Source organism: Anolis carolinensis, unplaced genomic scaffold (genome assembly GCF_035594765.1).
Source record: "Anolis carolinensis isolate JA03-04 unplaced genomic scaffold, rAnoCar3.1.pri scaffold_10, whole genome shotgun sequence".
In the NCBI taxonomy this organism is placed as follows: Eukaryota; Metazoa; Chordata; class Lepidosauria; order Squamata; family Dactyloidae; genus Anolis; species Anolis carolinensis.
In genome coordinates, this window is record NW_026943821.1 from 16,292,351 (window position 1) to 16,320,233 (window position 27,883).

At 42.1% G+C, this 27,883-nt stretch overlaps 1 protein-coding gene across 1 annotated transcript in view; it reads right to left on the minus strand.

Annotated features, from left to right (window-relative positions):
* The window catches only part of LOC100554439 (IgGFc-binding protein), a 76,246-nt gene that overhangs the window by 40,403 nt on the left and 7,960 nt on the right, over window positions 1-27,883 (minus strand). The window contains exons 4-20 of the mRNA XM_016996022.2: window positions 25,730-26,303; window positions 24,739-25,343; window positions 22,827-23,394; window positions 21,004-21,596; window positions 19,173-19,758; window positions 18,335-18,534; window positions 17,952-18,093; window positions 15,268-15,608; window positions 13,451-14,024; window positions 12,679-13,283; window positions 11,439-12,006; window positions 9,616-10,208; window positions 8,313-8,898; window positions 7,235-7,434; window positions 6,853-6,994; window positions 5,024-5,364; window positions 1,240-1,813 (exon numbers count right to left, since the gene is read on the minus strand). Of these exons, the coding sequence (XP_016851511.2) occupies window positions 1,240-1,813; window positions 5,024-5,364; window positions 6,853-6,994; window positions 7,235-7,434; window positions 8,313-8,898; window positions 9,616-10,208; window positions 11,439-12,006; window positions 12,679-13,283; window positions 13,451-14,024; window positions 15,268-15,608; window positions 17,952-18,093; window positions 18,335-18,534; window positions 19,173-19,758; window positions 21,004-21,596; window positions 22,827-23,394; window positions 24,739-25,343; window positions 25,730-26,303 (7,792 nt within the window). The remainder of the gene's footprint in view (window positions 1-1,239; window positions 1,814-5,023; window positions 5,365-6,852; window positions 6,995-7,234; window positions 7,435-8,312; window positions 8,899-9,615; window positions 10,209-11,438; window positions 12,007-12,678; window positions 13,284-13,450; window positions 14,025-15,267; window positions 15,609-17,951; window positions 18,094-18,334; window positions 18,535-19,172; window positions 19,759-21,003; window positions 21,597-22,826; window positions 23,395-24,738; window positions 25,344-25,729; window positions 26,304-27,883) is intronic.

Here is a 27,883-nt window from a genome sequence, read left to right on the forward strand (position 1 = left end):
ATTGTATTACATTATAATATTACAGTAGAGTCTCACTTATCCAAGATAAACGGCCCGGCAGAACCTTGAAGAAGCGAAAATCTTCGATAATAAGGAAGGATTTGTATTTACAAATTTAGCACCAAAACATTACAACATTTACTACAAAAACAACGACTACTAAAAGGCAGACTGCCTTGGATAATATAGAAGCTTGGATAAGTGAGCTTGGATAAGTGAGACTCTATTGTATTATCAATATTATACGTATAAACAATATATTATATTATTACCATAGCACAATATTAGTAAATGAAAGAACAATACAATATTTAAAAATAAAAACAATTTTAACCAACATACTGTAAACCTATCAGGATTTCAATGGGAAGTCTGGGCCTGTTTCTGGCCAATGAGATAGTCAAGTTAAGTAGGACTGTTGTTGTTGTTGTTGTTGTGTGCCTTCAAGTCATTTCAGACTTTGGGCGAGCCGAAGTCTAAAACCGAGGGCGGGGGCCAGGTAAATGACCTTGGAGGGCCGCATCCGGCCCCTGGGCCTTAGTTTGGGGACCCCAGCTTTAATCCAATCCTCTCATGGGCAATCTCTATTCCTACCCTGTTTCCCTGAAAATAAGACCTCCCCAAAAAGTAAGACCTAGTAGAGGTTTTTCTGAATTGCTAAATATAAGGCCTCCCCCGAAAGTAAGACATAGTAAAACTTTTGTTTGGAAGCATGCAGGATCGGTAGATGTACATACCATAGATTGTTGTACATGGAAATAAAGGTAGTAACAAATAATAATAATAATAATAATAATAATAATAATAATAATAATAATAATATAACTTTATTCTTGTATCCCATCTCCATCTCCCAGAAGGGACTCAGGGCAGCTTATACAGGGGCAAGCCCAACAACAACATAAATGTACATACGAACAGAAATTTAAAACAGTAATTTAGAAACAGTATAGCAATAAAATATAATATAGAAATTATTGAAAGGACTCACAGTTTGGTTATGCTGGTTTGTGATGACAACCACTGTACAGTAGATAATAAATTTTCATTTTTTTAAAAAAATTCAACCATAGATGTGAATTCTTCATTGTGCAAAAACAAAACATCCCCTGAAAATAAGACCTAGCGCACCTTTGGGAGCAAAAATTAATATAAGACGCTGTCTTATTTTGGGGGAAACAGGGTAGCATTTCCTTTTGTTCTGAATCCTCCTTCCCGGCATTTCCCTGGGATACTCACCACAACCAGTGGGTGTTCTCCAGTCAGAAACAACAATTCCTTCTTCCTGGCAGGTTTCTGCATAATTCTTCAGGGATTTACACAGCACTTCCTTTAACCCGTCACTCAAACATACATCATAGACACAGTTTTCCAGAAAGATTTCAGGGCTGATCACAGAATGGCATTGGCTGAATGGGCCGTTCTCTCCTTTGCTGATCCAGCCACAGAAAGGCTCAGTTTTATATTTTCTGGCCAGGGCAGAGGAGCAGCTTTTGCAACCCCCTGGACAGTCATCCCAGCAGAATCTCTCCTCGTCCTCCACCTTCCAGCTGCTCCCAAACTCCACGGGACTGGAGGCCAAGGCTCCGCTGGGGGTGGTGAAATCATCTGTGGGGTCATTGTTGTAGTTCCCACAAAGGCCACACACACTCTCCGAAAACCTCCTGGGGATCTTGATCAGCAAGATGTCATCCCAGTCATAGGAGACCTTCAGGGAGAATTCAGTCTCAATAAAGACAGAGCCTTCATTCTGGTAGAGACGGAGCTTTCCTTCATTCAAGGAAATGGGCAGATGGGACGGTTGGTTCTCCACCTGCAGAAAAGAACACACACAACCAAGAACAGTGGATGTTTTATCTATATATATAAAAGAGTGATGGAATCAGGGCACCGGACAAAACAACAAAACTGCAGACCCCCCAACTTTGAAATTTGACAACACAACCCATCATCCACGGCTCTAGGTTGATACAACAAAAGAAAAGAAAAATGAAGTCCTAATTAGAGGGAAAGGAATAATTGTTTTTATCCAATAGCTGCCAGTTAGAGGGCTAAGCTCCGCCCACTTGGTCTCCTAGCAACCCAATCAGCCCAGGGCCTCAGTTTCGCTGTTTAGTTTAAATTAGAAATGGTCAGAACATTAGAGACTTATCTCTGGTTGCTTGAGAGTTTGTATTAATGCTATGACAGTCGACTCATTTAACCGGCACCCGTGGGGAGCGGTCAATGTCGGATAACTGAGAGTCGTCTCTGGTTGCTTGAGAGTTTGTATTAATGCTATGACAGTCGACTCATTTAACCGGCACCCGTGGGGAGCGGTCAATGTCGGATAACTGAGAGTCGTCTCTGGTTGCTTGAGAGTTTGTATTAATGCTATGACAGTCGACTCATTTAACCGGCACCCGTGGGGAGCGGTCAATGTCGGATAACTGAGAGTCGTCTCTGGTTGCTTGAGAGTTTGTATTAATGCTATGACAGTCGACTCATTTAACCGGCACCCATGGGGAGCGGTCGATGTCGGATAACTGAGAGTCGTCTCTGGTTGCTTGAGAGTTTGTATTAATGCTATGACAGTTGACTCTCATTTAACCGGCACCCATGGGGAGCGGTCGATGTCGGATAACTGAGAGTCGTCTCTGGTTGCTTGAGAGTTTGTATTAATGCTATGACAGTCGACTAATTTAACCGGCACCATGGGGAGCGGTCGATGTCGGATAACTGAGAGTCGTCTCTGGTTGCTTGAGAGTTTGTATTAATGCTATGACAGTTGACTCTCATTTAACCGGCACCCATGGGGAGCGGTCGATGTCGGATAACTGAGAGTCATCTCTGGTTGCTTGAGAGTTTGTATTAATGCTATGACTGTTGACTCTCATTTAACCGGCACCCGTGGGGAGCGGTCGATGTCGGATAACTGAGAGGCGTCTCTGGTTGCTTGAGAGTTTGCTGCTAATCCACCTGGCCAACAAACAAATCCAAAAAGCCACAGCAACGCGTGGCCGGGCACAGCTAGTTTTGTTATAAAGGTACCATATATCAGTCCGTTGACAGGTTTAGAGTAGAGTTTAAAAAAATTACTTTAATGTTTTTAATTGATCAGTTTTGGCATGGAATCTTTTTCAAAATAATTAGTTCATATTATGAGAACTCGACAGTAAGAAATAGCACTCCACTAGAGGAAATATACAGGAAACAAAAGCACTAAATCTTGAAATGTCTATTTTTAATTGAAAATTGGCTTCTGAAATCAATTTCAGATAATTATCAGCCAAGCCAATGCTATTTTTCTGCATAGAGTCACTAACATATGGACTTATCATTTGTCTTCTACTAGGCAGAGAGCCTTCTCGATTGTAGATCCTCATTTATGGAATGCCTTGCCAGATGAAACTCGAACTATCCGAGACCTACTTGCCTTTCAGAAAGCCTGCAAAACCTTTCTCTTCTGACAAGCTTTCGATGAGTGAAAAACTCGGGATTATGTCTCTTTTTATTGTTATTTTAAAGCTAATTGTATTGTTTTAATCTATTTCTGTAAACCGCTCTGAGCCAAACTGGGATTAGCGGTATACAAGTCTAATAAATAAATAAATAAATAAATAAATAAATAAATAAATAAATAAATAAATAAATAAATACATTTTACTCTCAGTCTAATTCAGTGGTTCTCAGCCTAGGGTCCCCAGATGTTCCTGGCCTTCAACTCCCAGAAATCTTAACAGCTGGTAAACTGGCTGGGATTTCTGGGAGTTGTTAGCCAAAAACATCTTTGGACCCCAGATTGAGAACCACTGATCTAGTTGGAAATAGAGCAAGTTGTTGACATTGTTACAGCACTAACTTGGAAAGCTGCTCTATCATAGTTGTTCCAGGTACTTTTCTTTATGTATTTGCTTTGGAGATTGAAAAATTAGGGCTATCTATCTACACATCATTCAGAACTTCTTGCCATTTCATTGTTAAATCACAATGCTTGTTACTATAAATATAACATGTTGATATATTACTAAAACAAAAAAAATGACAGGAAATTGTAAGCAGCAAGTCAAGGAGAAGGAAATATTTCAAACTTGGGATTGGACAACTGATCACACCATGAAAACCAAAGAGAAACAAATGAAGAAACAAAGAAGGAATAATGTTTGAGCTCATCTGTAAACATAATTACATGAAATCTATATATATAAAAGAGTGATGGAATCCTGGCGACCGCCAAAACAACAAAACTAAACACCCCACAACCTCGATAATTGACAACACAACCCATCATCCATGCCTCTAGGTTGATACAACAAAAAGAAAAGAAAAATAAAGTCCTAGTTAGAGGGAGAGGAATAATTGTTTTTATCCAATTGCTGCCAGTTAGAAGGCTAAATTTGGCCCACTTGGTCTCCTAGCAACCCACTCACCCAGGGGACAGGCAGACTTAGGCCTCAGGCCTCTTCCACAGATTATCTAATTTGCACTAGATTAGATGGCAGTGTAGACTCAAGGCCCTTCCACACAGCTATATAACCCATTTATAATCTTATATTATCTGCTTTAATTGGATTATCTGGACTCCACACCTTTACCCTTTACCTTAACTACCACCAATTCATCAATACTTTATTTCCCATACCACCATACTTCGCCACAGCAACAGCTAGTTACTCATAAAAGAGTCATATTCAGAATGGAAAGATCTTGAAATTAGGAATGCTGGAAGCTGTTTACCCAAGTCCTGGGCTGAGAATTCTGAAATTTCAAAACTAACTACAAATCCCTGTATTCAGGACCCAATTCTGTTATGAATTAGGATTGCCATCACCACACTTTTTCCCTGATGTGCTCCTTCAGTTTACCATTGTTTTCTAAGCATAGACTAGTTATACTAGTTGAGTTCAGCTACTGGAGAGGGATGCTTCTGCCCAATATAACATGCAAACAAAAGACGAAGCAAGTAACCTAACAGGTCTTTGAAATTTTTTTTTTTTGAGAAAGTGAGAGTTAAACGGAAAATTTATTGTTCTTCCTGCCTTACCCTCACAAATCCAATCTCATTTCTGGAGACAGAGATGCTGATGTCGTAGACTGTGATGGTCACATAACCAACATAAGAAACACGAGGATTGCCTCTATTTTCATTCTTGGCCTCAATCTTGAAAGGAGGAAGAGTTGCATCCAAGCTGCAGGTCTTGGCAACAGTATAGGTACAAGTGCCCATGAAGTCAAAGGTCTTTCCATCAAACGTGTGATAATGGTGATATCCTTGTGCCCAGCAGGTAGATTCAGATTTCGGCACACATACTGGACGGCTCTCTATAATCTCACATTTTTCCTCCTTCCCACATTTGATCAAGCTGCATGAAGAAACTGGGTCACCTAGAGAGGAGCAATTCCAAGAAATTCGTTTTAAACTGCTAATACTCGATAGCATCTCTAAATGTGTTGTCAGTCAAAAGCTACATTTGGACAACTTTAAGGTGCTAACTTACTAATCATGTAAACAAGATAGAGATTGCGCAAATGAAATTTGTTTCCATTAATGTAGTTAAAATTGTGTGTGTATATATGTTTTGTTTACCACTTGGATGATAAGATCAAATTCACCACTGTGAATTAATCTAGACTGAACTGAGCATTACTTTTCAATTGGCAGAGTAATGAACTGAAAGCAGAAAACAGTGTGATAGTGGAAAACAATGGTCAAAAGATGACTTGATACGTAAGCTGACTAATGCTGCACATTGGTGGTTGTTTGATATTATTATTATTATTGATATTATTACTGTTGTTTAAATCTCTGTTTTAACTTGTTTTATCATCTTCTTGTGTTTTAAACTATGTGTATAGTTAATGTATTTGCGCTGTTACTTTTGTAACATTGTGAGCCGCCCCGAGTCCCCACGGGGAGATGGTGGCGGGGTATAAATAAAGTATTATTATTATTATTATTATTATTATTATTATTATCTTAGATCTGTGAATGCAACAGGCAAAATGACTCTCACAAAGTGCATATAGAGGCTGGAAGAAGCAAAGGTGAAAACAAGAAGAGTCGTCAATCAATATGGTTTTTAAGAATATATACTTATTAAGGGTTTATCGTATTTGGGAGCCCCTGGTGGGGCAGTGTGTTAAAGCGCTGAGCTGCTGAACTTGCAGACCAAAAGGTCGCAGGTTCGAATCTGGGGAGCGGAGTGAGCACCCACTGTTAGCTCCAGCTTCTGCCAACCTAGCAGTTTGAAAACATGCAAATGTGAGTAGATCAATAGGTACTGCTCCAGCGGGAAGGTAACAGCGCTCCATACAGTCATGCTGGCAACGTGACCTTGGAGGTGTCTATGGACATCGCCAACTCTTCAGTTTAGAAATGGAGATGAGCAGCAAGTCTAGTTGGACACCACTAGACCTAACGTCAGGGGAAACCTTTACCTCTACCATATTTGGGACCTTTTTGGTGAAAATATTTTTTTGGATTTTTGCACCACAATGTCTTTGTGTGCGCTGGTCAACCAGATTATTCTTGCATATGCACAACAGTCCAAGCGAAGGATGACTGACCAAATATGGAAATTGGGATATAATTGCAATTATTTTGTTAACATGTGTGAATCAAAAAAATAGAGGAGCTTCCTCCCTACTGGGCAAAAGTACAAATGTATTTTCAATAAGAGTTTAGGAAAGGGTTTAGGAGGTGTTATGATATTTTTGCTCTCCCCATTACTGACAAGATAAACATGCCAATTTCATGTGGGAAGGACATAATTTTGTTATCACCTTTTGTCGAGAATCTTGTCAAGGGTGAGGAAAAAAAATGCAACCATTTACCATTCATCACAGCCAAAGGAATGAAAGAATGTTATTCACCCTTCTCAATGCAAGCCATGACTCCATTCTGGATCTCACAGGTTTCATCAGTGGCACAGCTGTGAGCCTCACAGGTCACTTCCTGGCCCGGGAGACAGCGGCAGCGCTCCTGGCATCTGTTCAGAAGAACCTGCTCATTGGGCTAGAAGAGGAATAAAGATTAGACCTAAATAGATAGTGGAAGGAGTAAATAAATTCTGCATTGTTGCCAGAACGCAGTCTCTTTGAAGGAATATATCCCCCAATATGTGTGAAGGTAACAAGGCCATATGAGAAGAAGGAGTAGCCTTCAAGCAGAGACTACCTGGAGATTTCTGGTGGAGATTTCTGCCCTGCCCATTTCCTAATAGGATCATGACTGCAGATGCCAAGATAAGCCTACCTTGTAGTAGCGTCCATTCTTGTAACAACCACAACTTTCCACAGGAACACAGCCAAGGCCATCAAAAAAATATCCATTGTTACACTGGCAGCCCTCGGCACAGGTCTCTGGACATGCTCTGGCATCAGTAATATTGGTACAGCTGGCGGAGCAGAGATTGGCACACACCACATAGTGACTGTTGGCTGGACAGCTGAGAGCTGAATTGGAAGAAAAAATGAATTAGATGGAAAAGGGTAATGAAATTTCGGCCTAGGACAAAACAACAAAACTATACATCCCAGAAACACTAAACTTGGCAGCACAACCCCTCATCCATGCCTCTACGTTCATACAACAAAAAGAAAAATAAAGTCCTAATTAGAGGGAGAGAAATAATTGTTTTTATCCAATTGCTGCCAGTTAGAAGGCTAAGCTCCACTCACTTAGCAACCCACTCAGCCGAGGGGACAGGCAGAGTTAGGCCTCACTTAGGCCTCTTCCACACTGCATAGAAAATACTGATTACAGTAGAGTCTCACTTATCCAAGCTAAACGGGCCGGCAGAAGCTTGGATAAGCGAATATCTTGGATAATAAGGAGGGATTAAGGAAAAGCCTATTAAACATCAAATTAGGTTATGATTTTACAAATTAAGCACCAAAACATCATGTTATTCAACAAATTTGACAGAAAACGTAGTTCAATATGCAGTAATGTTATGTTGTAATTACTGTATTTATGAATTTAGCACCAAAATATCATGATATTTTGAAAACATTGACTACAAACATGGCTTGGATAATCCAGAAGCTTGGATAAGCGAGGCTTGGATAAGTGAGACTCTACTGTATCTTCTTTTAACTGGATTACATGGCAGTGTAGACTCAAGGCCCTTCCACTCAGCTATATAACCCATTTATAATGGACTTCATGTCCAACACCAGACTTCGCCACAGCAACGCGTGGCCGGGCACAGCAACTTCTTTATACAAAAGGACAGGGAAGGTGGGAATGGGTAAATATTGTGATCATGTAGCGAAGCTGAATGGTTGATCTATTTGAGTTGGATACAGTGTGTTGCATAAACATAACTCACGACAAAAGGATGGAGTTCTCCAAGGCTGGATGGAAGCTCCGGACCCTTGGCAGGCAGACACATAGCTCTGGATGCTCTTGCACAAGGCAGAGCTGTCCCCATCGGCGAGACACACATCATAAACACAGGTGTTGAAATACACACTGGGGTCCACCTGGCTGTGGCAAGCTCTGAAGGGCCCATCAGATGCATTGAGGATCCCACAGTAGTTGCGCTGCTTGAACGTGTCCTTCTTCCTCTCTTCGCAGACCAGGCAGCTACTCCCAGAACATCCATCCGAACAGGATGTCTCTCTCCCAGGAATCAGAACCTTCCAGGACGTCCCAAATGTATCTACATCGGAGGTTGCCCTGCCGTCAGGGAGTAGAAACTCATCATCCTTCACTCCATTGTAGTTCCCACACAGGCCTTTCGTTTCACCTCGGTATATGCCTGGGACAGTGACCATCATGTGGTAAACCAAGTCATAACCCACAATGAGGTCAAAGTCAGTTTGTATCAATACTTTCAGGCCATGCTGGTAGGCTCTAAGCTGTCCTCCGAAAACAGAAAGGGTCACAGGAAGGGGTTGGAACACACCATTCACCTAAGAGGAAAACAATTTGGATTAAGTTACATTCGTTTGCTTTCAAAAGCCATGCCTGATAACCAAAAGTCAACTGGAGGGAAAGCATATCCCTGCAGTTGAGGATATCGCATTTTTGAAAACAACCAGGCCTTTGAAATAATTAGTAACAAACAATGGGAACATCAACAAGGATTGAGATTTTGGGTGTAACACAGGCAAATTTCAGGAGTAAAATATTGAGTGGGAAATCTATCCTTTTTTATTTAAAATGACATTTAACAAGTTATTTTTGCTAAGGGGACTCCAACAATTAATTAAATTAGAGCTTTCCATTTTATGCCATTCTCTTCTTCTTTTGAAGAGAAGTAAGAAAAAGGCAACAGAATAAAATATATACAGCAAAACAAATAACATAAGTAGTTACGGATTCACAACAGGAAATTTTACCGATAATTAATAAATTAAGGAATTGGCTTTTAATGAATTACATCACTAATGGGTTTTAAAAGTAACTTTCCAAACCTATTTTGGATTTAATAATGCTAATCGCTACATGATCTAAAATTAACTGTTTCCTTTAAAACAGTGGTTCTTAACCTGTGGGTCACCAGATGTCTTGGCCTTTGACTCCCAGAAATCCTAAGAGCTGGCAAACTGGATGGGATTTCTGGAGTTGTAGGTCAAAACATCTGGGGACCCATAGGTTGAGGACAACTACTTCAAAAACATACTCACCTTCACTTGTCCTGGTTTGTTGTGCACTAATGTCACCGTAAGGCCATAAACTACAAGAGAGATTGCCTTGGTATCTGAGCTCTTCCCATCACCATAAACCTCATTCTCCACATTCACAGTGAACTGAGGCAGTTTCCCATTTTCTGTATTACTTTTAGCCAAGGTGTATGTACATGTGCCTTGGAAATGAAAGTATAGTCCATCAAAGGAAACATAGTGAGGGTTGCCAAAAACTGAGCAGGTAGCGTTGCCAATGGAGTGACATTTCTGAACACCATCAAGGAGTCTACATTCTTCATCAGGACCACAGGAAACAGCATCACACTTCACAGTCCCTCCAGGCTGGCATACACAACGCTTCTGGCATGTTGGGTAGAACGTGTCTTCTGCCAAGTAATAGCGATCCTCATAGAGGCAGCCACATTGGGACATGGGGACACACTGGTCGCCACTCTGCACAAAGCCTTCATCACACACACAGCCTTCTTGGCATTTGGATGAACAAGGGACAGGGACAGAGACGCTGCCACAGGTAGTCTGAGTGCAATCCTGAGCACAGAGTTCATAGTGGCTATTTGCAGCACAAGGCAGACCTGGTCGTTGGAAATAAAAAGGTGGGGGGGGGGGATGAAACAGGTTAATCAATCAATAAATCTAGAATGACATGCTAAACTCAGTCTATCCAGGGTTGCATACAAACGGCTTCTGTTTGGATACCATGGCCATATTATGAAACCATCTTTCAGGTGGACAATAAAGCATCCGTTTACTACATCTAGGGGCCCCTGGTGGCACAGTGTGTTAAAGTGCTGAACTGCTGAACTTGCAGACCAAAAGGTCCCAGGTTCAAATCCCGGAATGAGCGCCTGCTGTTAGCCCCAGCTCTTGCCAACCTAGCAGTTCGAAAACATGCCAATGTGAGCAGAAAAACAGGTACTGCTCCGGCGGGAAGGTAACAGTGCTCCATGCAGTTATGCTGGCCACATGACCTGGAGATGTCTATGGACAATGCCGGCTCTTCGACTTAGAAATGGTGATGAGCACCAACCCCCAGAGTCGGTCAGAGGGGAAACCTTTACCTTTACCTTACTACATCTGGTTCCATCTTTCCTCTAACCCATTCTTCCTTCCACCCCAATTTTCTATATTTTTCCAGATTTTTTTTGGAGACATATAAAGATGCTATAGTTTTGGCTGATATAATTAGGAGGATCGACAGATGCTGCTGAACAATAAGTTATATCTGCCTTAAGCAGCAGGTACAATGCTTGGAACTGCAGTTCAACAAGGCTAGGAGGACAATAAGATTCTCACCCCAACAGAATGGAGAGCTACAGGCTTGTCCTGTTTTCTTCCTTGTCAGCACGTCATCCTTCCCGTCTCCTCTTCAGTGGTAGAATACATTTCCTATTGTTTGTATTCTTGCCTTATATACAATATAAGGAATCTTGCTCCCTTCTGTATCTGCCAGGCTGGTACCAAAGTACCCAAGTACAAATACAGGTGAAGCCAAGTTTTGTAACTCTAGGCCAGTGGTTCTCAACCTGTGGGTCCCCAGATGTTTTGGCCTTCAACTCCCAGAAATCCTAACAGCTGGTAAACTGGCTGAGATTTCTGGAAGTTGTAGGCCAAAATACCTGGGGTCCCACAGATTGAGAACTACTGCTCTAGGCTATTAAAATACATTTTTCTTCTGTGGAAGGTTTACTTTAACTGCTGTCTGAACACAAAGCACACAGTATTCCTTTCTTTTTATTTTTGTCACACATTATACAAATGCTTTATTTCACCCAGAAAATTTACTCAGCATGGTTTGCACTTACTGCAGAAGGCTTTGGTTCTCCATGCCTCAAGGCTTGCCCCAGCTGCCTGACAGGCTTCTGCGTAGTTGGTGATGGCTTGGCAAATCACAGCTTCTTGGCCTTCAGAGAAGCAATAATCATACACACAATCCTGGAAGTATTCCTCAGGCTCAATTGTGCTGTGACACCATTGAAAGGGGCCCCTCTCGGCTAGGATGAGCCCACATTGCGTCCCAAGGTGTCGTTGGTGGCTCTCAATGGCTGACAGCCCAGGACATTCTTCTTTGTCCATCTCAGCGCAGCCTGGAATCTCCTGCATTTTCCAGCTCTGGCCAAAGGAGGATGGACTCGCAGCCACTTTCCCATCTTTCATGGTCATCTCATCCAGTTTGTTGCCATTAAAGTTCCCACAGAGACCACAAAGGGCATTGGCATAAATGCTGGGCACTGTCACGGTGACCCGGTTTTGCCAGTCGAAGGTGACAGTCAGGTGGAAGTCGGTCTGGACCACTGCCTCCTTCCCTTTCCGGTAGAGGAGGATCTCATTGCTTCTGATGCTGTAAGGCAGACGTGTCAACAAGCCATTCACCTGGGAACATTGAATAGAAGAGCAACAAGAAAATAATTCTGGATGTACAAAAACAAAGAATATTTTCACTTCCCTCCCTGGGTAATGAATGTTTTTGCTTATCATGAGATCGAATTTTCACACACAGAGGACTGGTTTTTTTTTTGTTTTTTTAAGTAGGGCACAGTTTTCTATGGTTTAATTGTCCTCAAATCTGTCCATGAAAAGGATGCTAGAGTTTTAAATTCAATAATGTCATAAAGCTGTAATACATTATTTTTTGACATAACCAGGTAATGTCTGATAACATTCTGCTCTGTTTTCTTCTATGGTTCAAAAAGCAATTTTATTCTTGTTTTTATTTTTTATTTTTTGGAGTTTATTTATGTATGATACCAAGCCAGTGGATAAATGACATGTAATCCGACCTTTCAGGTATGTTTAACTTCAGATGTCATAGTCCACATTCAGTCTGATCTAGACTCATAGGAACTAAGCTCCAACAACTGGGAAAGTGAATTGTCCCCCTAATCCTGCACTAAAGGATCCTGCTCCACCATTTAGAAGGCATCTCAATAAATCTCAGAATAGGCATCAACTGCCTTTGTTATATATATTGTAAAGTGTGGTTTTAGAAAATATGGAAAAATGATTGCACAAAATGAAATCACTTTTTCAAAGGAATTAACTCACCATGACTTTTCCGGGGTGTTCTCTACTAATCACAATCACTGTTCCTTCCACCCTGATCTCCACCACTTTGGGGAAGACTGCAGAGGAGCTGACTGGATGGTCATTTTGGACACGGACCTGGAAGTCCACCAAATCTTCTCTCTTCTCACAGAGCCCTGTCAACTGATACACACAAGTGCCCTGGAAGTCAAACTTCTGACCATCAAAGCTACTATAATGAGTGCCCCTGGAAGCAGAGCAGGTGGCATAACTGGTGGGAGAGCACTTCTGGATGCCACCCTCCACCCTGCACTGCTCTCCGCTCCTGCAGCCTGTCTTCCGGCAGATCACACGCTTGGTCTCTGGGTCACAGGAGCAGCGTCTTGTGCAGCTGCCATCTCCCCAGAATTGCTCTCCTGGAGAGAAGAGCTTTCCCTCAAAGAGGCAGCCACAGTCACCCTTGGGAATGCATTTCCCAGCATCCCACACAAAGCCTTCGTTGCACTGGCAGGTCTCAATGCAAGGCAAGGAGGCACAGCTGCTGGGAAGAGCTTCATTGTTGCAGGTAATGGGACAGGCAGGTCCACAGGCCTTGTATTGGCTGTTTGCAGGGCAGACTAAGGAGGCTGTGGAAGGAAGAAGACAGGAGTTAAAAACAAAAAGATCTAATGGAGACAAAGCTACAAAGATGAACAGTTGTGGCTTTAATCCAGTCTTCTCATGGGCAATCTCTATTCCTAGCCTGTCCATTTGTTCTGAATCCTCCTTCTCGGCATCTACCTGGGATACTCACCACAACCAGTGGGTGTTCTCCAGTCAGAAACAGCAATTCCTTCTTTCTGGCAGGTTTCTGCATAGTTCTTCAGGGATTTACACAGTACTTCTTTCAGTCCATTACTCAAACATACATCATTGACACAGTTTTCCAGAAAGATTTCAGGGCTGATCACAGAATGGCATTGGCTGAATGGGCCATTCTCTCCTTTGCTGATCCAGCCACAGAAGGGCTCAGTTTTATATTTTCTGGCCAGGGCAGAGGAGCAGCTTTTGCAACCGCCTGGACAGTCATCCCAGCAGAATCTGTCCTCGTCCTCCACCTTCCAGCTGCTCCCAAACTCCACGGGACTGGAGGCCAAGGCTCCGCTGGGGGTGGTGAAATCATCTGCGGGGTCATTGTTGTAGTTCCCACAAAGGCCGCACACACTCTCCGAAAACCACCTGGGGATCTTGATCAGCAAAAAGTCATCCCAGTCATAGGAGACCTTCAGGGAGAAATCTGTCTCAATAAAGACGGAGCCTCCATTCTGGTAGAGACGGAGCTTCCCTTCATTCAAGGAAATGGGCAGATGGGACAGTTGGTTCTCCACCTGCAGAAAAGAACACGCACAACCAAGAACAGTGGATGTTTTATTTTGTTATAAAGGTATCATATATCTGTCTGTTGACAGGTTTAGAGTAGGGTTTTTAAAAATTACTTTCATATTTTTAATTGATCAGTTATGGCATGGAATCTTTTCCAAAATAATTGTTTCAAATTATCGGAACTTGACAGCAAGAAACAGCACTCCACTAGAGGAAATATACAGGAAACATAAACACTAAATCTTGAAAAGTCTATTTTCAATTGAAAATTGGCTTCTGAGATCAATTTCAGATAATTATCAGCGAAGTCAACGCTATTTTTCTGCATAGAGTCACTTATTTTACTCTCAATCTAATTCAGTGGTTCTCAGCCTAGGGTCCCCAGATGTTCCTGGCCTTCAACTCCCAGAAATCCTAACAGCTGGTAAACTGGCTGGGATTTCTGGGAGTTGTAGGTCAAAAACATCTGGGGATCCCAGGTTGCGAACCACTGATCTAGTTGGAGATAGAACAAAGTTGTTAACATTGTTAAAGCACTAACTTGGAAGGTTGTTCTATCATTGTTGTTCTAGGTACTTTCCTTTATATATTTGCCTCGGAGATTGAAAAATTAGGCCTATCTATCTATGGATCATTCAGAGCTTCTTGCCATTTCATTGTTAAATCAGAATGCTTGTTCTTGTTACTATAAATATAACATGTTGATATATTACTAAAACAAAAAATGACAGGAAATTGTAAGCAGCAAGTCAAGGAGAAGGAAATATTTCAAACTTGGGGTTGGAGAACTCATCACACCATGAAAACCAAAGAGAAACAAATGAAGAAACAAAGAAGGAATAACATTTGAGCTCATTTGTAAACATGATTACATGAAATTACTCATAAAAGAGTCATATTCAGAATGGAAAGATCTTGAAATTAGGAATCCTGGAAGCTGTTTATCCAAGCCCTGGGCTTAGAATTCTGAAATTTCAAAACTAACTACAAATCCCTGTATTCAGGACCCAATTCTGTTATGAATTAGGATTACCATTACCACACTTTTTCCCTGATGTGCTTCTTCAGTTTACCATTGTTTTCTAAGCATAGACTAGTTATACTAGTTGATTTCAGCTACTGGAGAGGGATGCTTCTGCCCAATATAACATGCAAACAAAAGACAAAGCAGGTAACCTAACAGGCCTTTGAAAAAAATATTTGAGAAAGCGAGAGTTAAATGGAAAATTAATCATCTTCCTGCCTTACCCTCACAAATCCAATCTCATTTCTGGAGACAGAGATGCTGATGTCGTAGACTGTGATGGTCACATAACCAACATAAGAAACACGAGGATTGCCTCTATTTTCATTCTTGGCCTCAATCTTGAAAGGAGGAAGAGTTGCATCCAAGCTGCAGGTCTTGGCAACAGTATAGGTACAAGTGCCCATGAAGTCAAAGGTCCTCCCATCAAACGTGTGATAATGGTGATATCCTTGTGCCCAGCAGGTAGATTCAGATTTCGGCACACATACTGGACGGCTCTCTATAATCTCACATGTTTCCTCCTTCCCACATTTGATCAAGCTGCATGAAGAAACTGGGTCACCTAGAGAGGAGCAATTCCAAGCAATTTGTTTTAAACTGCTAATACCCGATAGCATCTCTAAATGTGTTGTCAGTCAAAAGCTACATTTGGAGAACTTTAAGGTCCCAACTTACTAATCATGCAAACAAGATAGATGTTGTGCAAATGAAATTTGTTTCCATTAATGTAGTTAAAATTGTGTGTGTATATGTTTTGTTTACCACTTGGATGATAAGATAAAATTCACTATTGTGAATTAATCTAGACCAGGGGTCCCCAAACTTTTTAAACAGGGGGCCAGTTCATGATCCTTCGAACCGTTGGAAGGCCGGACTATAGTTGGCCACCGAGCAATAATAATAATAATAACAACAATAATAAAAGAGTTGAAAGAGACCCTTTGGGCCATTGAGTCCATTCCCCTTCTGTCTTTGTGCACCGAAAGCACAAGCAAGGCACCCCTGACAGATGGCCACCCAGCCTCAATGTTAATAATAATAATAATAATAATAATAATAATAATAATAATAATAATAAAGGGTTGGAAGAGACCCCTTGGTCCATTGAGTCCAATCCCTTTCTGCCTTTGTGCACAAGCAAAGCACCCCTGACAGATGGCCACCCAGGCTCAATGTTAATAATAATAATAACAATTATTATTATTATTATTATTATTATTATTATTATTATTATTATTATCTTACAACCCTATTATTATTTTATTGTATGACACAGCAAAAAATATGAAATCCAGCATGTCTATCTTGTTTGCTGTGTCACACAATAAAATAATAATAATAAGGGTTGTAAGAGAAGAAGAGACCGCTTGGGTCATTTAGCCCAACCCCCTTCTGCCCTTGTGCCATGGGGGCCGGATAAATGGCTTCGATGGGCCGCATCCGGCCCCCGGGCCTTAGTTTGGGGACCCCTGATCTAGACTGAACTGAGCATTACTTCTCAGTTGGCAGACTAATGAACTGAAAGCAGAAAACCATGTGGAAAACAATGGTAAAAAGATGACTTGATTCTTAAGCTGACTAATGCTGGACATCTTAGATCTGTGAATGCAACAGGTAAAAAGACTTTCACAAAGTGCATATAGAAGAAGCAAAGGTGAAAACAAGGAGACTCTCAATGGATATGGTTTTTAAGAATATATACTTATTAAGAGTTTATCATATTTGGGAGCCCTTGGTGGCGCAGTGTGTTAAAGCGCTGAGCTGCTGAACTTGCAGACCAAAAGGTCGCAGGTTCGAATCTGGGGAGCGGAGTGAGCACCCACTGTTAGCTCCAGCTTCTGCCAACCTAGCAGTTTGAAAACATGCAAATGTGAGTAGATCAATAGGTACCTCTCCAGCGGGAAGGTAATGGCACTCCATCTAGTCATGCTGGCCACATGACCTTGGAGGTATCTACGGACAATGCTGACTCTTCGGTTTAGAAATGGAGTCGGACTCGACTGGACTTAACGCCAGGGGAAACCTTTACCTTTACCATATTTGGGACCTTTTTGGTGAAAATATTTTCTTGGATTTTTGCACTACGATGTCTTTGTGTGCACTGGTGGACCAGATTATTCTTGCATATGCACAACAGTCCAAGCAAAGGCTGACTCAGCAGATATGCAAATTGGGATATAATTGCAATTATTTTGGTTCCATGTGTGAACCAAAAAATAGAGGAGCTTCCTCCCTACTGGGCAAGAGTACAAGGGATAAGAATTTTATTTTCAATACGAGTTTAGGAAAGGGTTTAGGAAGGGTTACCGTGTTTTCCCGAAAATAAGACAGTGTCTTATATTAATTTTTGCTCCCAAAGATGCTCTAGGTATTATTTTCAGGGGATGTCTTATCTTTCCATGAAGAAGAATTCACATTTATTGTTGAACAAAAAAAAAAAAGAACATTTATTATATACTGTACAGTAGTTGTCATCATAAACCAGCATAACCAGACAAACTGTGAATCCTATCAAGAATTTCTTGTTACTACCAATATTTCCATGTACAACACTTTATGGTACGTACATTTACCGATCCTGCATGCTCTGGTGTTCTCTTTGGCGGGCATGCTTCCAAACAAAAACTTTGCTAGGTCTTACTTTCAGAGGAGGCCTTATATTTAGCAATTCAGCAAAACCTCTACTAGGTCTTATTTTCTTGGGATGTCTTATTTTAGGGGAAACAGGGTAGGATATTTTTCCTGTCACCATTACTGACAAGATAAACATGCCAATTTCATATGGAAAGGACATAATCTTGTTATCCCCTTTTGGTCAAGAATCGTTTTATTGTCAAGGGTGAGGGAAAATATTGCAATTGTTTAACAGTCATCATAACCAGAGGAATTAAAGAATGTTATTCACCCTTCTCAATGCAAGCCATGACTCCATTCTGGATCTCACAGGTTTCATCAGAGGCACAGCTGTGAGCCTCACAGGTCACTTCCTGGCCCGGGAGACAGCGGCAGCGCTCCTGGCATCTGTTCAGAAGAACCTGCTCATTGGGCTAGAAGAGGAATAAAGATTAGACCTAAAGAGATAGTGGAAAGAGTAAATAAATTCTGCATTGTTGCTAGAATGCGGTCTCTTTGAAGGAATATATCCCCCAAAATGTGTGAAGGTAACCAGGCCATTGAAGAAAAAGGAGTAGCCTTTAAACCAGAGACTACCTGGAGATTTCTGGTGGAGATTTCTGCCCTGCCCATTTCCTAATAGGGTCATAACTGCAGATGTCAAGATAAGCCTACCTTGTAGTAGCGTCCATTTTTGTAGCAACCACAACTTTCCACAGGAACACAGCCAAGGCCATCAAAAAAGTAGCCATTGTTACACTGGCAGCCCTCTGCACAGGTCTCTGGACAAGCTCTGGCATCAGTAATATTGGTACAGCTGGCAGAGCAGAGATTGGCACACACCTCATAGTGACTGTTGGCTGGACAGCTGAGAGCTGAATTGGAAGAAAAAATGAATTAGATGGAAAGATCTATATATATAAAAGGGTAATGAAATTTCGGCCTAGGACAAAACAACAAAACTACACATCCCAGAAACACTAAACTTGGCAGCACAACCCCTCATCCATGCCTCTACGTTCATACAACAAAAAGAAAAGAAAAATAAAGTCCTAATTAAAGGGAGAGGAATAATTGTTTTTATCCAATTGCTGCCAGTTAAAGGCTAAGCTCCGCCCACTTGGTCTCCGCAACCCACTCAGCCCAGGGGACAGGCAGAGTTAGGCCTCACTTAGGCCTCTTCCACACTGCGTAGAAAACACTGATTATCTTCTTTTAACTGGATTATATGGCAGTGTAGACTCAAGGCCCTTCCACACAGCTATATAACCCATTTATAATGGACTTCATGTAAGGTAAAACCTTTACCCTTTACCTTAACTACCACCAATTCCTCAATACTTTAATTCCCAAACCACCAGACTTCGCCACAGCAACGCGTGGCCGGGCACAGCAACTTCTTTATACAAAAGGACAGGGAAGGTGGGAATGGGTAAATATTGTGATCATGTAGCGAAGCTGAATGGTTGATCTATTTGAGTTGGATACAGTGTGTTGCATAAACATAACTCACGACAAAAGGATGGAGTTCTCCAAGGCTGGATGGAAGCTCCGGACCCTTGGCAGGCAGACACATAGCTCTGGATGCTCTTGCACAAGGCAGGGTTGTCGCCATCGGCGAGACACACATCATAAACACAGGTGTTGAAGTACACACTGGGGTCCACCTGGCTGTGGCAAGCTCTGAAGGGCCCATCGGATGCATTGAGGATCCCACAGTAGTTGCGCTGCTTGAACGTGTCCTTCTTCCTCTCCTCGCAGACCGGGCAGCTACTCCCAGAACATCCATCCGAACAGGATGTTTCTCTCCCAGGAATCAGAACCTTCCAGGACGTCCCAAATGTATCTACATCGGAGGTTGCCCTGCCGTCAGGGAGTAGAAACTCATCATCCTTCACGCCATTGTAGTTCCCACACAGGCCTTGCATTTCACCTCGGTATATGCCTGGGACAGTGACCATCATGTGGTAAACCAAGTCATAACCCACAATGAGGTCAAAGTCAGTTTGTATCAATACTTTCAGGCCATGCTGGTAGGCTCTAAGCTGTCCTCCGGAAACAGAAAGGGTCACAGGAAGGGGTTGGAACACACCATTCACCTAAGAGGAAAACAATTTGGATTAAGTCACATTCGTTTGCTTTCAAAAGCCATGCCTGATAACCAAAAGTCAACTGGAGGGAAAGCATATCCCTGCAGCTGAGGATATCACATTTTTGGAAACAACCAGGCCTTTGAAATAATTAGTCACAAACAATGGGAACATCCACAAGGATTGAGCTTTTGGGTATAACACAGGCAAATTTCAGGAGCAAAATATTGAGTGGGAAATCTATCCTTTTTAAAAAATTTAAAATAACAGATAACACGTTATTTTTGCTAAGGGGACTCCAACAATTAATTAAATTAGAACTTTCCATTTTAATGCCATTCTCTTCATATTTTGAAGAGAAGTAAGAAAAAGGCAACAGAATAACAATATACAGCAAAACAAATAACAAAAGTAGTTACATATTCACAACAGACCATTTTACCAATCTATATATATAAAAGAGTGATGGAATCACGGCAGCGGACAAAACAATAAAACTAAACACCCCCCAACCTCAAAAATTGACAGCACAACCCCTCATCCATGTCTCTGGGTTGATACAACAAAAAGAAAAGCCCAGGGGACAGGCACAGTTAGGCCTCACTTAGGCTTCTTCCACAGATTATCAGATTTTAACTGGATTATATGGCAGTGTAGACTCAAGGCCCTTCCACACAGCTATATAACCCATTTATAATCTTATATTATCTGCATTGAATTGGATTATCTTGACTCCACACTGCCATATAATCCACTTCAGTGTGCATTTTATACAGCTGTGTAAAAGGGGCCTCATATAATCCAGTTCTAAGCAGATAATACAAGATTATAAATATACAGTAGAGTCTCACTTATCCAACATAAACAGGCCGGCACCTTTACCCTTTACCGTAACTACCACCAATTCCTCAATACTTTATTTCCCATACCACCATACTTCGCCACAGCAACGCTTGGCTGGGCACAGCTAGTAATGAATAAATTAAGGAATTGTCTTTTAATGAATTACATCATTAATAGGTTTTAAAAGTAACTTTCAAACCTATTTTGGATTTAATAATGGTAATTGCAACATCACCTAAAATTAACTGGTTCCTTTAAAACAATGGTTCTTAACCTGTGGGTCCCCAGATGTCTTGGCCTTCGACTCCCAGAAATCCTAAGAGCTGGTAAACTGGATGGGATTTCTGGAGTTGTAGGTCAAAACATCTGGGGACCCCAGGTTGAGAAGAACTGCTTCAAAAACATACTCACCTTCACTTGTCCTGGTTTGTTCTGCACTAATGTCATCGTAAGACCATAAACCACAAGAGAGATTGCCTTGGTATCTGAGCTCTTCCCATCACCATAAACCTCATTCTCCACATTCACAGTGAACTGAAGCAGTTTCCCATTTTCTGTATTACTTTTAGCCAAGGTGTATGTACATGTGCCTTGGAAATGAAAGTATAGTCCATCAAAGGAAACATAGTGAGGGTTGCCAAAGACTGAGCAGGTAGCGTTGCCAATGGAGTGACATTTCTGAACACCATCAAGGAGTCTGCATTCTTCATCAGGACCACAAGAAACAGCATCACACCTCACAGTCCCTCCAGGTTGACATACACAACGCTTCTGGCATGTTGGGTAGAACGTGTCTTCTGCCAAGTAATAGCGATCCTCATAGAGGCAGCCACATTGGGACATGGGGACACACTGGTCGCCACTCTGCACAAAGCCTTCATCACACACACAGCCTTCTTGGCATTTGGATGAACAAGGGACAGGGACAGAGATGCTGCCACAGGTAGTCTGGGCACAGTCCTGAGCACAGAGTTCATAGTGGCTATTTGCAGCACAAGGCAGACCTGGTCGTTGGAAATAAAAAGGTGGTGGTGGGGGAATGAAACAGGTTAATCAATCAATAAATCTAGAATGACATGCTAAACTCAGTCTATCCAGGGTTGCATACAAACGGCTTCTGTTTGGATACCATGGCCATATTATGAAACCATCTTTCAGGTGGACAATAAAGCATCCGTTTACTACATCTAGGGGCCCCTGGTGGCACAGTGTGTTAAAGTGCTGAACTGCTGAACTTGCAGACCAAAAGGTCCCAGGTTCAAATCCCGGAATGAGCGCCTGCTGTTAGCCCCAGCTCTTGCCAACCTAGCAGTTCGAAAACATGCCAATGTGAGCAGAAAAACAGGTACTGCTCCGGCGGGAAGGTAACAGCGCTCCATGCAGTTATGCTGGCCACATGACCTGGAGATGTCTATGGACAATGCCGGCTCTTCGACTTAGAAATGGTGATGAGCACCAACCCCCAGAGTCAGTCAGAGGGGAAACCTTTACCTTTACCTTACTACATCTGATTCCATCTTTCCTCTAACTCATTCTTCCTTCCACCCCAATTTTCTATATTTTTCCAGATTTTTTTTGGAGACATATAAAGATGCTATAGTTTTGGCTGATAAATTTAGGAGGATCGACAGATGCTGCTGAACAATAAGTTATATCTGCCTTAAGCAGCAGGTACAATGCTTGGAACTGCAGTTCAACAAGGCTAGGAGGACAATAAGATTCTCACCCCAACAGAATGGAGAGCTACAGGCTTGTCCCGTTTTCTTCCTTGTCAGCACATCATCCTTCCTGTCTCCTCTTCAGTGGTAGAATACATTTCCTATTGTTTGTATTCTTGCCTTATATACAATATAAGGAATCTTGCTCCCTTCTGTATCTGCCAGTCTGGCACCAAAGTACCCAAGTACAAATACAGGTGAAGCCAAGTTTTGTAACTCTAGGCCAGTGGTTCTCAACCTGTGGGTCCCCAGATGTTTTGGCCTTCAACTCCCAGAAATCCTAACAGCTGGTAAACTGGCTGAGATTTCTGGAAGTTGTAGGCCAAAATACCTGGGGTCCCACAGATTGAGAACTACTGATCTAGGCTATTAAATACATTTTTTCTTCTGTGGAAGGTTACTTTAACTGCTGTCTGAACACAAAGCACACAGTATTCCTTTCTTTTTATTTTTGTCACACATTATACAAATGCTTTATTTCACCCAGAAAATTTACTCAGCATGGTTTGCACTTACTGCAGAAGGCTTTGGTTCTCCATGCCTCAAGGCTTGCCCCAGCTGCTTGACAGGCTTCTGCGTAGTTGGTGATGGCTTGGCAAATCACAGCTTCTTGGCCTTCAGAGAAGCAATAATCATACACACAATCCTGGAAGTATTCCTCAGGCTCAATTGTGCTGTGACACCATTGAAAGGGGCCGCTCTTGGCTAGGATGAGCCCACATTCTGTCCCAAGGTGTCGTTGGTGGCTCTCAATGGTTGACAGCCCAGGACATTCTTCTTTGTCCATCTCAGTGCAGCCTGGAATATCCTTCACTTTCCAGCTCTGGCCAAAGGAGGATGGACTCGCAGCCACTTTCCCATCTTTCATGGTCATCTCATCCAGTTTGTTGCCATTAAAGTTCCCACAGAGACCACAAAGGGCATTGGCATAAATGCTGGGCACTGTCACGGTGACCCGGTTTTGCCAGTCAAAGGTGACAGTCAGGTGGAAGTCAGTCTGGACCACTGCCTCCTTCCCTTTCCGGAAGAGGAGGATCTCATTGCTTCTGATGCTGTAAGGCAGACGCGTCAACAAGCCATTCACCTGGGAACATTGAATAGAAGAGCAACAGGAAAATAATTCTGGATGTACAAAAACCAAGAATATTTTCACTTCCCTCCCGGGGTAATGAATGTTTTTGCTTATCATGAGATCAAATTTTCACACACAGAGCACTGTTTTTTAAAGTAGGGCACAGTTTTCTATGGTTTAGTTGTCCTCAAATCTGTCCATTGAAAGGATGATAAAGTTTTAAAATGAATAATACATTTTTTCTTGACTTTTAATTATATCTCAGTGTGTTAAAGCGCTGAGTTGCTGAACTTGCAGACTGAAAGGTCAGGTTCAAACCCAAGGAGTGGAGTGAGCTCCAGCTTCTGCCAACCTAGCAGTTCAAAAACATGCCAATGTGAATAGATCAATAGGTACCGCTCTAGCGGGAAGGTAACAGCGTTCCATACAATCATCCTGTCCACATGACCTTGGAGGTGTCTACGGACAATGCCGGCTCTTCGGCTTAGAAATGGAGATGAGCACCAACCCCCAGAGTCGGAAACGACTGGACTTAATGTCAAGGGAAACCTTTACCTTTGCCTAATGGTAAACAGGTATTGTCTGATAACATTCTGCTCTGTTTTCTTCTATGGTTCAAAGAGCAATTTTACTCTTGTTTTTATTTTTATTTATTTTTTGGAGTTTATTTATGTATGACACCAAGCCAGTGGATCAATAATAATAATAATAATAATAATAATAATAATAATAATAAAACTTTATTTATACCCCACCACCATCTCCCCGTGGGGACTCGGGGCGGCTTACTTGGGCAGAGGACCAAACAACATAAGGACAAAATATAAGCAACATAATACAATCACAATATAAAACAGATAAAACAGTAATGCAATATATCAATTAAAACAACAATACAGGATAAAAAATTACATTAAAAACACATAAAAGGTAAGACCATAATAAATACAGGATAGATTATTAAAAACCCTCTGGGGCTGATTAAATAATGACTGTATCTCCAAAGGCCTGCTGAAACATCCAAGTCTTCAGTTGTTTCCTGAAGGAAGATAGAGAGGGAGCCAACCTAATCTAATGACATGTAATCCAACCTTTCAGGTATGTTTAACTACACATGTCACAGTCCATATTCAGTCTGATCTAAACTCATAGGAACTAAGCTCCAACAACTGGGGAAGTGAATTTTCCCCCTAATCCTGCACTAAAGGATCCCGCTCCCCCATTTAGGAGACATCTCAATGAAGCTTAGAATAGGGAGCAGCTGTCTTTGTTATATATATTGTAATGTGTGGTTTTAGAAAATATGGAAAAATGATTGCACAAAATGAAATCACTTTTTCAAAGGAATTAACTCACCATGACTTTTCCGGGGTGTTCTCTACTAATCACAATCACTGTTCCTTCCACCCTGATCTCCACCACTTTGGGGAAGACTGCAGAGGAGCTGACTGGATGGTCATTTTGGACACGGACCTGGAAGTCCACCAAATCTTCTCTCTTCTCACAGAGCCCTGTCAACTGATACACACAAGTGCCTTGGAAGTCAAACTTCTGACCATCAAAGCTACTATAATGAGTGCCCCTGGAAGCAGAGCAGGTGGCATAACTGGTGGGAGAGCACTTCTGGATGCCACCCTCCACCCTGCACTGCTCTCCGCTCCTGCAGCCCGTCTTCCGGCAGATCACACGCTTGGTCTCTGGGTCACAGGAGCAGCGTCTTGTGCAGCTGCCATCTCCCCAGAATTGCTCTCCTGGAGAGAAGAGCTTTCCCTCAAAGAGGCAGCCACAGTCACCCTTGGGAATGCATTTCCCAGCATCCCACACAAAGCCTTCGTTGCACTGGCAGGTCTCAATGCAAGGCAAGGAGGCACAGCTGCTGGGAAGAGCTTCATTGTTGCAGGTAATGGGACATGCAGGTCCACAGGCCTTGTATTGGCTGTTTGCAGGGCAGACTAAGGAGGCTGTGGAAGGAAGAAGACAGGAGTTAAAAACAAAAAGATCTAATGGAGACAAAGCTACAAAGATAATTACTAATTACAGCATTTATATTCCGCCCTTCTCATCCTGAAGGGGACTCAGGGCGGATCACATTACACATATAGGCAAACATTCAATGCCTTTTAACATAGAACAAAGACAAGACAAACATAGGCTCCGAGCGGGCCTCGAACTCATGACCTCCTGGTCAGAGTGATTCATTGCAGCTGGTTGCAGCTGGCTTGCTCTCCAGCCTGCGCCACAGATGGGCAACTGTTGCTTTAATGCAGTCGTCTCATGGGCAATCTCTATTCCTAACATTTCCATTTGTTTTGAATCCTCCTTCCCGGCATTTCCCTGAGATACTCACCACAACCAGTGGGTGTTCTCCAGTCAGAAACAGCAATTCCTTCTTTCTGGCAGGTTTCTGCATAATTCTTCAGGGATTTACACAGCACTTCCTTCAACCCATCACTCAAACATACATCGTAGACACAGTTTTCCAGAAAGGTTTCAGGGCTGATCACAGAATGGCATTGGCTGAATGGGCCGTTCTCTCCTTTGCTGATCCAGCCACAGAAGGGCTCAGTTTTATATTTTCTGGCCAGGGCAGAGGAGCAGCTTTTGCAACCCCCTGGACAGTCATCCCAGCAAAATTTGTCCTCGTCCTCCACCTTCCAGCTGCTCCCAAACTCCACGGGATTGGAGGCCAAGGCTCCGCTGGGGGTAGTGAAATCATCTGCGGGGTCATTGTTGTAGTTCCCACAAAGGCCACGCACACTCTCTGAAAATCCCCTTGGGATCTTGATCAAAAGAAAATCATCCCAGTCATAGGAGACCTTCAGGGAGAATTCAGTCTCAATAAAGACAGAGCCTCCATTCTGGTAGAGACGGAGCTTCCCTTCATTCAAGGAAATGGGCAGGTGGGACAGTTGGTTCTCCACCTGCAGAAAAGAACAAACACAACCAAGAACAGTGGGTGAGGGCTTTTTTTTTATAAAAAAAATAAAGGCATGATTTATCCTACTGATAGGTGAAACATGCTCACTCCACTATCAAGATTGCTGCTTCCTACCTTTTGCTATGTATGTTTCCAATCAACAATAGAAAGGCATATATTAGAGGGAAAGACCACACGAATAGTAATAATAACATTTACAAGTTAGCTGGCATTGCCCCTCCTGACGTGCGACGGGAAGTTGCTGCTAACGGTGAGAGAAAAAAGGTCGAACATTGTGAAAGCCACCCACTGCATGGCTATCACCCTCCTCCCACCAGACTCAAATCAAGGAAGGGCTTCATGAGAACCACCACTCCTCTTGATGTTCCTCCAGCAGCAGCAAGGGTGTCTCTCTGGGCAGCTAAACCTGGCAATCCCAACTGGATGGCCCCCCAAGAGGGTCTTCCTCCAGGGGCAAACCAAGAATGGGCAACTTGGAAGTCCCTGAACAGACTCAGAAGTGGAGTGGGCAGATCAAAAGACAACTTGGCAAGGTGGCACTACCTGGAGGAATCCTCCACCTTGTGTGACTGTGGAGCTGAACAAACAACTCAGCATATGTATGCTTGCCCACAATGCCCTGCCTCATGTACGGAGGAGGAGTTGTTTAAAGCTACAGACAATGCGGTTGCTGTTGCCAGTTTTTGGTCCAAAACTATTTAGTTGCTTGTGATTTCTCTTCTCTTTTTGTTTTAATTTCCATTATTTGAAATGTATTTGTTGTACAATGCTTTTGACACGAAATAAATAAATAAATAAATTTAAAAGATAACATTAGACAACATATTAGCCACCCTCTAAATATACGAAGGAAATATGCATGTAATGGTTCATTTAAGAACACAAAGTTCAGGATAACATTACTTTGCCATCTCAAAGGTTGACTAGATTGAAACATTCAAGTGTCTAACTCAGTATTATAAATCAAACAAGATGATATAAGTCTCTGCAGTCCTAAAAGGATTTGATTGCCTTAAATGCAATTAATAGTAAAGCCAAGGAGACAGAATCAATGCTGATGTAGATCCTGAGTAGCTGGTTATTGACTGGAGTAGGTGATAATATATCAGTTTACGCCGTTTACAACTGGTTCCCGGGTTTTATCCCAGTTTCAGTAACTCCTCTTCTGGTAAGCGGCAAATGTTTTATAATTTCTTTATTGATGACTCTGCTTCAGGTATTATGTTTGCAGTATCAATATGCTGCTGTGGATTTTGTAGTGCGAGCTTCAAAATATTACCACCTACTCCAGTCAATAACCAGCTACTCATGATCTACATCAGCATTGATTCTGTCTCCTTGGCTTTATTATTGATTCTAAACCTGTGGAGTCCTGAGGAATCCTTCCAGAACTGCAGAGACTCTGAATCAGTTTGCTTTTAAGCCAATCAAATCCTTTTAGGAATGCAGAGACTTATATCATCTTGTTTGATTTATAATACTGAGTTAGATACTTTTGGGTTATATACCATAGGACTGAGCATTGATTCTGTGTATGTAATATGTATATGATGCTCTAATATA